Source organism: Calonectris borealis, chromosome 18 (genome assembly GCF_964195595.1).
Source record: "Calonectris borealis chromosome 18, bCalBor7.hap1.2, whole genome shotgun sequence".
NCBI lineage: Eukaryota > Metazoa > Chordata > Aves > Procellariiformes > Procellariidae > Calonectris > Calonectris borealis.
This window is the reverse complement of record NC_134329.1, coordinates 10,767,596-10,781,471: the sequence shown is the minus strand read 5'-3', so window position 1 is coordinate 10,781,471 and position 13,876 is coordinate 10,767,596. Positions and strand designations below refer to the sequence as shown.

General features: G+C 46.5%; 1 protein-coding gene across 1 annotated transcript; it reads left to right on the top strand.

Annotated features, from left to right (window-relative positions):
* The first annotated feature begins 3,585 nt into the window (after window positions 1-3,585).
* LOC142090384 (T-box-containing protein TBX6L) lies at window positions 3,586-12,756 on the top strand. The gene is made up of 9 exons (XM_075168166.1): window positions 3,586-3,617; window positions 4,447-4,617; window positions 5,613-5,715; window positions 6,160-6,324; window positions 6,652-6,798; window positions 7,309-7,379; window positions 8,537-8,628; window positions 9,373-9,565; window positions 10,255-12,756. The coding sequence occupies exons 1-9, from the start codon at window positions 3,586-3,588 to the stop codon at window positions 10,679-10,681; spliced, it is 1,401 nt and encodes a 466-aa protein (XP_075024267.1). The 3' UTR covers window positions 10,682-12,756.
* Window positions 12,757-13,876: the final 1,120 nt, after the last annotated feature.

Sequence of the window (13,876 nt, the reverse complement as noted above, 5' to 3'; positions counted from 1 at the left end):
TGCCAAGAGCGTAGAATCATTTTAGAAAGAGAACAAGTGCTCCTGAAGAGTTACCAGCATTTAGAGTACTGTGTGTGTGGCTGGAGAGGATTTCTAACATGGTTTTTTTTGTAGGAATAGATGAGAAATTGTGGGTTTGAGTGTTCTTTGTGAGCCTTGGAAGATCTTTTGGAAGGTAGCAAAGATTTACTCACAATTGTGCCCAAAACTCCCTTATCCCTATCACCTTGTGCAATGCGATCGTTCACTGAAGGCTAGAGGTGTTATTTGTATATTGTCTGCAAAGTACCCTGAGTTCCTTCAGGTTGAAGGCCACAGAAGGTTTGGAAATATTTGTTATATTGCTAATAATAGGTCTGATATAAACTATCTCTTTTTTTCTTTTGGTTTTTTTTTTTTCTGCCCTTTGAAAGTATAAACCCCAGGCAGGCATACCCCACCTCTACCAGGTTCATGCCCAATCACAGGATTTTTGTGATTTCCTTAGGGTTTTATTTATGTTTTTCTTTATCAGTCCATCTCATAGCATATTGTTAACCCTTTCTGCGTGGGGCATGATCAGATTGGGCCCAATGACAGATGTGCATTGGGAAACTAAGAGCCAGTCCGGAGGTACTGCATTTGTCAGTAACTGAAACCCAAATTTAGACTTGGGTTTTACTCCGCATCGGAAGGAAACAACTGTTTACCTAGTTCAGGTATGCAGTTCACATAGGCATTAGAGGTGGCTGGATATTCTCAGCTTGCTTTCTCTACCTCTGCAATGTGTTGTTTCATTCATAAGCAAAATACATGTGCAATGACTCAGATAATATCCACCTTCGCTGTTCGGGTTTTTATAAAGCAGTCCATCCTGCGTCGATACTGATTTCTGCCACTTCAAGGGAATTTTGATTTGAAAAGCAAAAGAGCAACAACGAAAAAATCACAGGTTATATTACGGTATTTTATCATGTTGAAGATTCCAACTATTGCAGAAGTCACCTAATTTTCTTACTGAGTTGTTTCTGGTGTATGACCCCACGCAGCAGAAATGTTCCAGGTGATGACTGGGTGCATTTGAGAGGTGAAGCCATTGCATTTGTAGAAACACCATACCGTCGTTATTGCCAAAAAGATTTCTGGTTCTGAGAAATGAGGTTCCCTCCAGAGGGTGGGGGTGTTTCTACTGACATTTATAAAATCAGAGAACATGGGGGTTTTGGCAAGATTAATTTCTCAGATAGCTTTATCTATTGACATGCACGTCTTCCCTGTGGACACTGGATAGCTGTTAGTGTTGGACTTCTTCATTGAGAAGTTAACAGCAACAAATGTAATCATAACTGATTATAGTGAAGGTAAGAAGCACACCTTTTACCTTGGAGTTTTCCCAGTATTGCAAACCCTGTCCCATACTTTGTGGAAAGTCTGCAACAGATTTTCTGACATAACAACATTGTCTCAGTAATTGACAATTAGTCGAGGGACTGCTTTAGGTGAGTGAATTATCCTCTAGCATCTTCTATCCAAAGATCTTTAAACCCCCCCAAGGATTACTGAATTGTCTCTCATTTCTCTTTCTCTCCTTTCTGTCTCCAAGATAGGAGAAGAATATGTACAGCCTATTCTAGATACAGAAACTGAAGGACAAACTGCTCTTATTTATATAAGGACTTTAAAATCAGGCATGAAATAGATTAAAGATCTCTTAATTTTCAGTGCCTTTCAGTGCCTTCCTTTTCAACCTAATCTTGGCATAAGGAATATGTTTTAAAATGTGCCACATGTGGTGTTACCACCACAATGATAACAATAATGAATACTTTTAAAATAGCTTAGAACTAAAATTCTTGGAAAATGTTTAAATCTCTTTCAAATAATACTTACAATAAAAAATAAGTTACATAGAAGGAAAGCAATAGAAGTACAGATCTAACATGTTCAGTTCAGTGCTTGGACTCTGCCACAAACCTCTTCGTGCTGCAGTTCCAACATGCAGGCATCTTTGTGGGGGGGATGTGTGCATGAGTCTTGGCATTAGTTACATACGCACAAACCAGGAGCGAATTTGAAGTACCTTGCAAGCCAGCCTTTAGCTCTGCAAAGAAAATCCAAAGTGGATCCTACAAATGGATCCACCACTGCAGAATCCCGCCGCAGCCGATTGCACATGACTGTGTAGCCAGCTGTGTGAATCCATTAGCAAGCTCACACCGTTGCTGGGGTCCAGAGCCCCATGCAAACTGTTAACGTCCTGTTTTTCAGCCTCAGACTGTGCACACAAAACCTGCGGCATGAAAGACATTAACTACATTTTAAAATCTTTGCTGCAATGTTTATTGTATGCGCAGCTCTCTTTCCCTGTCTCCTGTAGCATCTTGCTCATACAGGTACATTGTGGACTCTTTCTGGTGACAAACAGGTTATAACATCCGCCTTTGATTTTTAATTCAGTGTTGAACTCCTTTCACTTAAATTCCTCTTGATTTCCTTGGAAGTCTCCCCTCAGCAAGGACTCCCAAGATCCGCCTTGTTGTAGTCTCATTTAATGGCATTGGAATTTGCTTACAAAAATGTTAATTGTAAAATTCATTTGGGGAAGGAGTGAGCATCTGTCTAGCTAATCAAAATCTGTTTGCATGTATTTGTCACTGGATGACTCCTGTGGGAAATCAGCCCAATTTTCTTGTAACTCCTTTTGATACATGTGCTGCGCTGAGCTACCGAATGCATCGTCTCATGGCAGCTTTCATGTCTTTGCAAGAGGATATGGGGGAAGCTTTAGTAAGAAGATGTTAACAGGCTAATCTTAGTGAGCAAACTAGGTGTCACTTCTTAGCCAGTTCATTAATGTTGGATCAAAGCAGAAAAAAAGGTAGAGGATATTTTGTTAAAGATGTCTAAAGACCTTTACAAACTGACAAAATTACATTTAAATGTTTTTTACTCCCTAATACTGTGGGAAGAACCCCTTAGACTCGTATTGGGTTGTTTTAGTGGAAAGATGTCACTTTCTGAAAAAAGCTCATTTCTCTGGAAATAGTTGTCTACTTTTCATGCTTATTCATTTGAAGACGTTACTCAGGAAAGCTGTAACAAGGTGAAAATTCCCTTATTTCTGATATGCTCTGACTAAGATCTGATCGGCTGAGAGGCAGAAGAATCTCCCCGTTAAACAATCAGCCGTGCCTGGCTGGTATCGCCTCGCCCAGCAGAGTGGCCCGTGGGCACCGACCTGGGGACAGCACTGCTGCTGGGAGTGCCCTCGAGCCCAGCGGGCTTATCCATACCTCGCTCGGACCACAGGGCAGCGTTTGTAAAGCCTTACTGCGTAGGAATAAATCCACCAGTAGCTATACCAGGTCATGTTTCGACCTAAAATGAAACTGTTTTTTTTTTTTTTTGCCCAGGCTTTTCGGTATGGCAGCAGCGATCTTGCGTGTGTTACAATATAGTTAAGAGCTCCTATAGGAGGTTTTTAATCCAAACAGCTTTACAGAGGAGGTGGGTACCACCAACACCAAAGCCAGTTTCTCCAATAGTTCCCCCTCCCTCTTCCACAGGACTGTAGTTTGTCCTCTGCCTGTAATAAAAAGTGCAGGCATGCCGCAGGCAGCTCCTCTGACGTGCCAGTGGTGGGTAACAGAAGAGGCACCTTCCACCGCTGTCACAGGTCTCCATCTCCCAGTCCAGTTCAAACCAGCCATCCTCTCTTCAGGATATTCGATGGTCTGGCTCTGTCACCTCCCGTTCTTGCCTTCACTTAGTTTGGGTCTCCTGTCTGTCCCTTCTTTGTCCTCTGAGGAGATTTTTCACCTCTGCTACCACCTACCTGTCGTTTTCTCCCATTACCCACTGGTACACTTAAAATCTTTCCAATCCTTTCAGCTTTCATTTTATTCTCTTGGTAAAGTGTTTTGTGTAACCCTGATCATACCAGAACAGGCATAAAAGCGGATTGTGGCTACCTGGCGGGCTGAGTTTTGGAATAAAGGAAGTCAGGTTGAGTTTTTACAACACACAAATCTTTATAAAAGAGCTTATCAACTAAAACCAGTCCTGTTGGAAAAGCCTTTATGCCTTCTGAGCCTACTAAGTAACAAAAAGCCTTTGAAGAAAAAGAATGGATTTTCTTTAAGAGGTTTATTGTGGCGCAGACTCCCTAGTTCTCGGCAGCACCTGGGACCTTCGTGGGTGAAATCACGGCATTCCGCTCCCCGAGCTAAGCCAGCGCTGTGGGCTGCGGGGTGATTTGGGGCTGAGACGTACCGTGGCGGAGCAATGAACAGCCAGATGTACGGACCCCGTCTGTCACAACAGCGTGTGAAATGCGGTTGCTCCCTGTACTGGAGGGAGCTGGCACTGGAGGGTACTGGGAGGGCCAACGTGGGTGCTGCAGCTCGGGGCCCTGTCTCTGAGCAGGAGAGGCTGCTTCATGCCGGCTCCCCTCCTGCCTGTCTGAAGCTACTGGTTTCTCTCTCTCCTGGTAGACGTGAAAACGCCGTGTGAGGCACTTCCTTCCCCCAGCCTGGAGCCCTACCCGCAGAGCTCCATTGTGGTCACCCTCGAGGACATGGGTCTCTGGATGAAGTTTCATCAGATAGGAACTGAGATGATCATCACCAAGTCTGGCAGGTGAGGGGCGCAGGACAGCTGCCCACACCACACCCCTCCAAGCTGTTAACAAAATCTCCGAGTGCTCTTTTTTTGAATGGTGGCCCTTAAACTAGTTTTGTAGCCGATTATGCACATTTCCCTGCCCCTGGCAGAAGAATTGCACTTTCTGGATGTCGTAGACATCCAAACTGTGAAGTGCAGAAGGTCACTGTGGGGCTGATGTGCTGAGAAAACTTCTGTACTCTTATCTCAGCACTTAACACTGATGTTCTTCCTGTCGCTGCGAGGTTGCTCTGCAAAGTGCCCTGGGCTTCCTTTGCCTCGGTCACAGGCAGCAGCAGTTGAGCAGTAAATACCTGGTTTTGAGTCTCCATTTGCAGACAAGAACATGGCATAGAATCATAACAGTCTGTGCACGTAGACTACTCTAAAGTTTAAATGAGTCATGCATTGTGGAGCTTGCAGTGAAAGAATACGAAATTGTGAAATTGTAATGTATTATGTCAAAGCTGCTGTGAGTTGAAATAATCCCTTTGGGTAGGGAGGTAGGTGTCAAAGCTTTTTTGCAGAGTCAGAATATGAAAGTGGTGGCAGGGAGTACTGGAACTGAAAGCTAGATGTGCTCTTAGATGAGAGCACGTTTTCTGCCCACGCTAGAAAATGCTCTAATCTATCCTCCAGGTCTGTGATAGCTGCAGAAGGCTAGGAACTACGTGCAGATTCCAAATACTTTATTTTAAGTTTCCCACTGTTGTGTTACAGGAATCAGAAGAACAAAAGCAGTAACAATGTCAGGCCATCAGTGACTGCTGCCCTGTCAGTGCCTATTCCCTAAGCCCATAGGATTAGCCAATGCATCACTAAAATGGTAAAAATGTTCAATAGCCGGCCTGTAGAAATACTGCTACCAGAACTTTGCACTCTAGTGAGTAAACATGACCTGCTGCTTGATCGTTAGACAATATCCACTTTACAGAGAAATCCTTATGGTGTATATCTCATTTGTCCTTCAGACGAATGTTTCCACAATGCAAAATCAAAGTCTCTGGCTTAATCCCATATGCCAAGTACCTCATGCTGGTAGATTTTGTGCCAATGGACAACTTCAGGTACAAGGTAAGTACTTTAAATAATAGAAGTTGTGCTGTCCTTCCATCTTCATTTGAAATAGATTAATCTTTCTGCTTCAATGGCCAGGCTGATAAATAAATTGTCTTTGGACAAAGTTCAGAAGTGATTGGTGGATTTCATGCCTCTCTGAAGTTATTTGTCAGTCTTGCTTGGGGAGCAGCTGGAAAGGTAACTACCTTGCATTGTAAGCCGTACAGTTTTAATCATGATTAATGTCAGACTTCTCTGACAGCCATTGGGAGAAAGGGAGGAAAAATGAGGCCTAAACTTGGAGCTGTTTTGGTAACATGATCATGGCTTGTAAGAGAGAATCTGCTTCTTGTCAGGACTGTGCTTCAGAGGAGTCCACTAAATCAACAGTGAAGCAAAGTTTCTGGGGTTTTCCTATAATTTTTTTTAAGCTCTAGATTTCGGTCTTTCCTTTCACAGTGGAATAAAGATCAGTGGGAAGTTGCTGGAAAAGCAGAGCCCCAGCTCCCTTGTCGCACCTATGTCCACCCAGATTCCCCAGCTCCTGGCAGCCACTGGATGAAAGAACCCGTGTCCTTCCAAAAACTGAAGCTCACCAACAACACTCTGGATCAACACGGGCATGTAGGTTGTAGCTGGCCTTTGTGCTGTGCTCTCTTGGAATTCATTGCAGACGGATGTTAAGGGAAATAAGTGAGATTTGTGAGAAATTAGATCACGCGGAAATTAAAACATATCCAAGTGCCCTCTCTTCCTTCCTCAGCCCAGCCCTTGTGTTCTCTCAACCACCTGCGAGGGAAGGCTTTAGCCTGTATTGTCACTATAGAGGCACCAGTCCCAGGCAGGCCTCCCTGGTTTGAAATGGATGTCCTGGGAGTCTCCCCAGGAGACTTTGCACAGTGTGTTGGCAGTGGTTGCACATAGAAACTTTCTCCTTTGTCTCTGTGCCAGATCATCCTCCACTCCATGCACCGTTACAAGCCGCGCTTCCACATTGTGCAGGCAGATGACCTCTTCAGTGTCCGCTGGAGCATCTTCCAAGTCTTCAGCTTCCCTGAGACTGTCTTCACTTCTGTTACTGCCTACCAGAATGAGCAGGTAGAGTGTGCAAGTACTGCTCTTGGACACGTTGCTAAATACTCTGTCTTTAGAAATCTTGCAGAGGAAGGTGTCTCCTTCCAAGCTAGTCACCCTGGGTGCCTGTCATGGACAGTGGAAAGAAACAGGCACATTATGGTTCCTGTGGAAAACATCTACTCTGGGATGAGATGAATCATGCACCTTAATTGTATTAAGTACACTGTCAGTGATTAACAGAACCCTAAATGCAGTAAAAAGTATGGGCAAAAGTCCAGATATAGATACTGACCCTGTACATTTCTCCAGTCAGGTGAATCCCACCTGAATTCCTGCTGACCCTGGCAAAGTCACTTCTCTCTCCATTCCTCATCAATAATGGGAGCTGCTGGAAGAGCTCAGATACTGTGGCAAGGGCATGCCCAAAACACTCAGACAAGCTGTTGTGATAAATATTGAGGTGCAGGTCTTGAAACGGTAAAGAACCTAACCAGTCACCATGATACTGAATCTCGTTCCTTTTATTTTAAGATTACAAAGCTCAAGATTGACAATAATCCATTTGCTAAAGGTTTCCGTGAGCATGGCAAGAACACTCGAAGGTAAACTGTTTTTTCATCTTGATTTGTTTATAACTGGAGTTCACTTGTGAATTTTACCCAAGGCCCTTGAGCAGTATTGGCTATACCAGCTAGCTCTGCAGAGCCTGCTGCGTTGTGCACGCTGCATTTGCCTGTATTGGGAATGATGTCCCCCGGTGCAGCCTCCTCCCAAGAGGCCTGGGGAGCGGGAGGAGACACAGGATTTCCTATAGAAATGTGGGAGGTGTGACAAATTTGAGACCTGCATTCCCTTGCAAGTTGGAGCTAGACTGGAGTCTGACACGTGAACAGCAGCGATAACAGGAGTCCACAGTAGATCACTGAGTTTCTTTGAGATTAGCTTGATTCTGACAATTGGAGGCTCCCTCGTCTCTTCCAACAGGAGATTTTGTCTGCAAGAGGGAAGATGGATACCAATACCAGTGAGATCTTCCGTCTGGTCTGAAGGCAGGCAGTGGATGACATGAAAAATAAAAAGCTTGAATGCAACCATAGATTGGCAATAGAGAAGGAAAAAATGCTTTTTTCCAAGCAGAAAATGTTGTGAAAATATCTGAGATTTTGTTTTGTGTTATTTTATGCCTGAAAAAAATCTCATTTCGTGATGAAAAAGGCCAAAACTGATTCTTTTTTACTTAAACATTGAAAATGTTATGGATTTTCTTTCTCCTCCTAATAGGATCATTTCTGACTAAGCTTAGACTCATTTTCCATTTAGAAAAAAGCCCCTTTCAAGCGAAAGACCCACCCTACTGTACACATACCTGTGTCTATAGTATGTATATCCAACATCGGACTACACTTACAAACCCAGTGCCAAAACCTCCCGTGCTGAGTTTCCATGTTGATTCTGCCTTTTGTACAAACATGAAGCGGGCAACCCCGTTACCGATTTATCCCCAGTATCCTGCGGGGCGAGGGCTCTCCCTGGAAGTGCACGCTGATGGCAGGCGGCATGGCTAACCCCGTAATTCGACTATGGCAAGAGTATTCCCCGAGGGCCCGTCAGGGCTTTGCTAGGAGAGGTGTCAGTCACAGAATGTCAGAGAGGTTTATCCCATCTTTTTGTCTTCCAGGGCTTGTCCAGAATTCTTTGCGTATTTATCTAGGCAAAAAGCTTACCTACAAGCTACCCCCATGTCTTGTTTCCTTCCCAGGGAAGGACGAGCCAAATGCCAGAAGCCTAGTCCAGCCAAGGGCCAGAAGAGGAAGCTGCACGAGGAAAAGGAATCCGGTGCTGAGGAACGTGGTAATATTGATCACAACAAACCCAGAGAATTCTTTCCAAACAGCGCCCAGGCCACAGGAAGGAAAGGAAGCAACGACATAGCTCTGCTGTCTCTCCTGCCTGGGGAGAGTGGCCTGGGTGGAGACCCTAAAGGGTGCTGTGTCTCTGAGAGCTTTGAGTCTCTGACTCTTTCTGATCCACAGGAGCCTGCTCGCAAGTCGTTTGTCATTACTGACTACTCATCAGCTCTCTCGCCAGCCTCCCAGCCTAGCCATGCTTTGTGACCATGTATGATCGTAGGCTGTGCTTTCATAATGTTTTCTCTTCAATAGCGATACGAGCTTGCAGTATCACCCGTTGCTTTCTTCTTGGTTCTTGTCAATGCAGTTGTGCCAGCAATGCTGTTTGTGCAGCTGGGTTGTGCAGATGGGGGAACTGATACCACTAAAAAAACAAAAAAGTATCTTTACTCTTTCTGTTAGGTTGTTTTTAAGCTCGATCATTCCTTGCTCCAGTTCACGGTGCTGCTTGCAGTAGCACAGCTATGGTGAGAGAACAGGGCAGGAGCAAACACCACGGTGTAAGGGCAGAAAAAAGCTGCAAAGGGCAAGTCCCTTAAGGCAATATGGCTGCAGAAGGGGTTTTAGTGTGTTTCCTTCCACCATCCTGCGATCAATCCAGCTGCCAATAGACCATTGTGAGCTCTGGCTCTCTCTTCCCCCTTCTTATCTTTTTCCATTCTTTGTTTTCCCCGCTGTGAGTCAGATTTTGAGAAAGATGAGAATGCAGATGTGAAGGAAGAGACTAACTCCATCGTGGTCAGCAGCGGATACCCTTTCTGGGTCTCGGAGCAGAATGGCAGCCATGCCTTCCCTGCAGCATCGCCGGTGCCAGCTGACCAGAGGGAGGGTCTGGCCAGAGAGCAGCAAGTGCCTACGCCGTCCTACCAGACATATCGGTGAGTCCCACCTCCCGGTGTTCATGTCCAAAGCCACTCTTTAACTGATGGGATTCCTCCTCTTCTACTGGGCATTTCCTAAGAAAAAACGGCAAGTGGGAGTGAGGAAGGATGCCTTTCTGTTGGACAGCGTAGCTGGGTGATAGGTGCTAGATTAGCATGGAGATAGCTCCACAACTCTGTGTTACTTCAACTCTGTGTTACTTCAACTCTGTGTTACTTCAACTCTGTGTTACTTCAACTCTGTGTTACTTCAAACCCATTAATTCTGGGCATACTCATGTCTTAGTAGTGCTCTTTGTTTCCCTGTCCTGAAATGCTCTCCCAGCCAGCTCTGCGTACCGCAGAGCTTGCCTGTCCTTTGAAGGAAGCATGTTGGAGGAGCAGCAGGACTCCAGTGATTTTTATTTTTCCCCCTCCTTCTTATCGTTGCAAATTCAGGCATGAGTTATAGTGAGCCCAGACTAGAACTGAGCCAGAACTAGAGCAGTCTAGGCTTACCTTCTCTGCGTGAGTGACAGCGAGGCTTGGACTGAAATCCACACTAACAGTAAGATGAAGCAGTAGCCAAGGGGAAGAGGGCACGCTAAGCGCTTGCCCTGCCTTTCCCCAGGGGATCTGTGTGGGTTTTCAGTGGTTTTCCACTGTGGTAGGTTTGACTCGCTCTTCTCTCTGCCCTTGGGGCTCAGGTTTCACGAAGCTGGGGACAGCCAGCAGCTTCCCACCCGCGATGCTGCAACCTTGAACGATTTCCGGGCAAGGTGCCACCCCTTGGATCTCGCCATGGTGCCCGAGCACGACTCCAAACAGCTCCCAGATGGCTTCGCCAACCTGCCTCCGCTCCCCCCGCCTCTGCCTCCTCCCCAGGACTACACAGGAGTGGTGAACATGGCTCTAGACTCCGTCGGGAAACCCGGGGCCCGAGCGCCCATGTACAGTCCCTACGGCACCGAGCAAGGCCTCGGCCAGTGGATGGTGCCTTCCCACAGCCAGTACAGGGCAATGAGCTACTCGGCCTTCTCCACAGAGTACAATACGCAGGGGGCTCCAGGACATGCCCACGGGACCATGGCAGAGTGGAGCCAGTACCCTCTGTTCCCATATGCCTGCTGGTGAACGGGGAAGACCCTTCCCAATGAAAAGACTGGAAGAAAATTGTAAATGAGATAATATTTGCTCTGGAGTGTTGATCTTGAAGCCTTGTCTACACTAGGCAAAGAGGCATTGCTGCAAGTGGTAGATGGGACACCTTCACTTCCTTGTCTCCTTGCACAACCACCCTCACCGTATTTCACAAGCAAGGGCTAAACTGGTGGCGGTCCCAGCCATGTCAGTGTGAGTCTGGCTGAATCAATGTGTTCTGCAGTGGTTTTTTTTTCCCAGCAGGAGTAGGAAACCACAAGGAGCTGCAAGAGCAGTATTTAAAGAGTTGCTGAATTCTCAGTCCCAGGCTGTTTGCGTCTCGCATTTGGCAGTTTCCAAAATCCTTTCCTCCCAGGATTTGCATGCAAGGAGATAGGGGCTGAGGAGTTGCAGTAAGCCGTCCAGGTGGCCGAGAAGCTGTAGAGAATTACTGCAAAGATGAGCAAAACAAGCAATCCGGGTGCCCCCTTGAGCAGTTTCCTCACTTAGTATAGTCAAACCAAAGCTAGAGTCTTGCCTTTCTTCCAGCAGCATACGAGAGTAAACCACACAGCAACGCCTGTGTGTCTGGAGCGCAGCAGTGGGTCACGCAGGCAGGGAAGAGTGTGTCCCGTGCCGGAGAAGCGGCAGCAAGGCTGTGTGTTGTGTCTGCGTGTCCCCCGTGCCCACCCCTCTTCTGTCACCCCTAGATTCCAGGTTAGTGAAACGCTCTTCTTTCTGCTGGTGGTGGAGGGAGGTTGTTCACAAAATGTGGGGGGCTGCTCTGGGGGTCTCCAAAGGCCTGTGCTTGTCAGAAATAGGGCCACGAACAGCAGTGCTGGCTGCGTCACTCCGACCTCTTCCTTTCAAGGGAAAGGAAATCTTTCACTCTGAACTTCTCCCTTCTTCCACCGCCTGCCACCCCTGGAGAATGTAATTTATAATTGTGGTTACTGTACCGCCCTCTGAGCCAGCTTTGTCGATAGACAGTTCTCACCAGCCTGGCATTGCTCATCGGGCATATACTTTAATTAATCCCCTGCAGGCCCTGAGCTGTGTGCTGCATTGCTGGTGAGCTCAGCACCTCCCAGGCTGGTTGGCGAAGTCAATCTTGCGGCTCTTTGGAGTCTGTAGGGATCTGTAGTTATCAGGGCAGTTCCACCTCCCTTATCTCTGTGGTCCCATCGTGGGCAGGAGCTGTTCTTCCAGCAAGCAGCCTGCAAAGAGGATTTCTTTTTATCTTCGTGTTAGAAGGGAGAAGCATCCCTGTTTGCCCAAGTGGCAGAATGGCCCTGGCAATGGGGTCTTGTTTGAGATAGGCTCTTTGCTTCTCAGGGAGGATAGACATGTTTCTAGGTGTTATTTAGGGAATGTTTTCTTGTAACACTTTAAATAAACTGTTCTGTGGCCTGTAGCCATCAGTAGGCAGTGAGGTGTGTCATTTAGCGTGTATGCCAGATGGTTTTCTCTGTGGGTGCGTGCGCGTGTGTGTAGCAGGATGTTGTCTATGAGCAGACCTGGGTGGGTTTGTGACCACCGGTGCATCAGGACCGGTGTGCAGGTACACCGGGAAAGGCTGTGCGCCGGTCTGTTTGGGTACCAGCTCAGCACTGTGCGTGTGCATAGCAGAGAGGTGTTGAGCTGTGTTTATTATTGTTAAAATGACCTTGAAAAGTAGCCCTACAAATTCGTGAAACTCAACTACGACGACTACTTCCTTATTTAAATAGTATATTGCTATCTGCTTTTGTACCACAATTATGATACGTACAGAGCAGCCAAGTACTTCCCCTCGCTTAACAGGATGGGTGTGAGATGTGCAGCGTTTAAATAAAGGTCAGACTCCACCACAGTATATGTACATTAACCTCTCCTCTGATAGTACCCTGGCCAGTAGCGATTCATACCTGCTGTGCATGACACTCATGTGGATGTGAGTGACTCACTAAAAAGAAATCTGGTTGGGGAAAAAAATGTGGAGGAGATTGTTTACAGCCCCAGAATATTGTGATTTCCTGCTGTCCAGATGCCGGCTGCGTGAAGGCAGGTCAGCTGTAAAAAACTGTCCTCTGTGGGTGAGAAATATATTCTGTCTCTGACCATTAGTAGTTGATTTTGCCACCACTGGTTTTCACATCTTGGAAATCAGATGAGAAGGGAGTTTGGTGCCTTGAGCCCCGTGTGTGGGGACCCTGGGGATGGTACTTTCTGCAAGGTCTCTGCAGCGGGGGCAGTCCTCCTGGTACCCCGCCGAGATTGCTGCCAGGGCCACGCTAACAAGAAAAGAGAAAGTAATGCACCCCCTCACAGGCTACTTGGTTAGATCTGTTTCTTTATCTTTGAAGTTGGGTTGTATTTCCCTCTGTCACAGGGTGCTAATGAGGATGAAAATCATGCTGTGGTGAGTATGAGGAATGAGGAGAACTGGGCAGCACAGGGAAACCCCTGTGCAAATATGGATGTAATGTTCTCTTTTCCAAACCTTCAGAATAGCTTTGAGAGTGGTGCTGCCCATGGGCCTGCTGGTAGAGCTGGTTTGGCCGTCGGCTCTGCGCCGGGGTAAAAAGACTCAGCCTTGTGCCTAGGACAAGCTATTAATTACTCATCAGCCTTCTGTTGCAACAGGACTCCTTGCCCTTCTTCAGTGAATCACCCAGCTTATTAGAAAAGTACCTTTACTTTCCTCGCTCGCCTCTCTCTGGTTAGAGACTGTGGCTTGGCTGGTTTGTGAAGCCCTTGGAAATTTTGCCGGTAGGTGTGTGCTCTGGACCCTGCTGCCGCCTCCTCCCTTTGCAGTTCCCACTGTCTTGTTTTCTTCAGCTGTGGCATTTAAAAGTCTGTATGAGCTTGACTGAAATGCTGTTTTTGCACGCATGTGAGATAATGTAATGCCTCTCTGACAGCTTCAATAAAAGGAAATGAGACATGCGGAAGGCAGGCCATTAAGAGCAATAAAATAAACTCTAAAGTGTGTTTTTTGTGCATCTCTTTCAAGCACACCAGTGGCTCCACTTTAGTCTTGTTACCTGGGGCCGGTTTGTACATCCATGACACACGCTGTTGATCTCGGCGTTCATTGTTCTGCACAGCGTATTCAGTGAGCCCCAGGTTATCTGCTTGCGTTGCTAGATGTGACTCAGTCTCTTGCACTAATTCTTTGCAGCAAATTGTTTATTTTCTCTGCGTTTT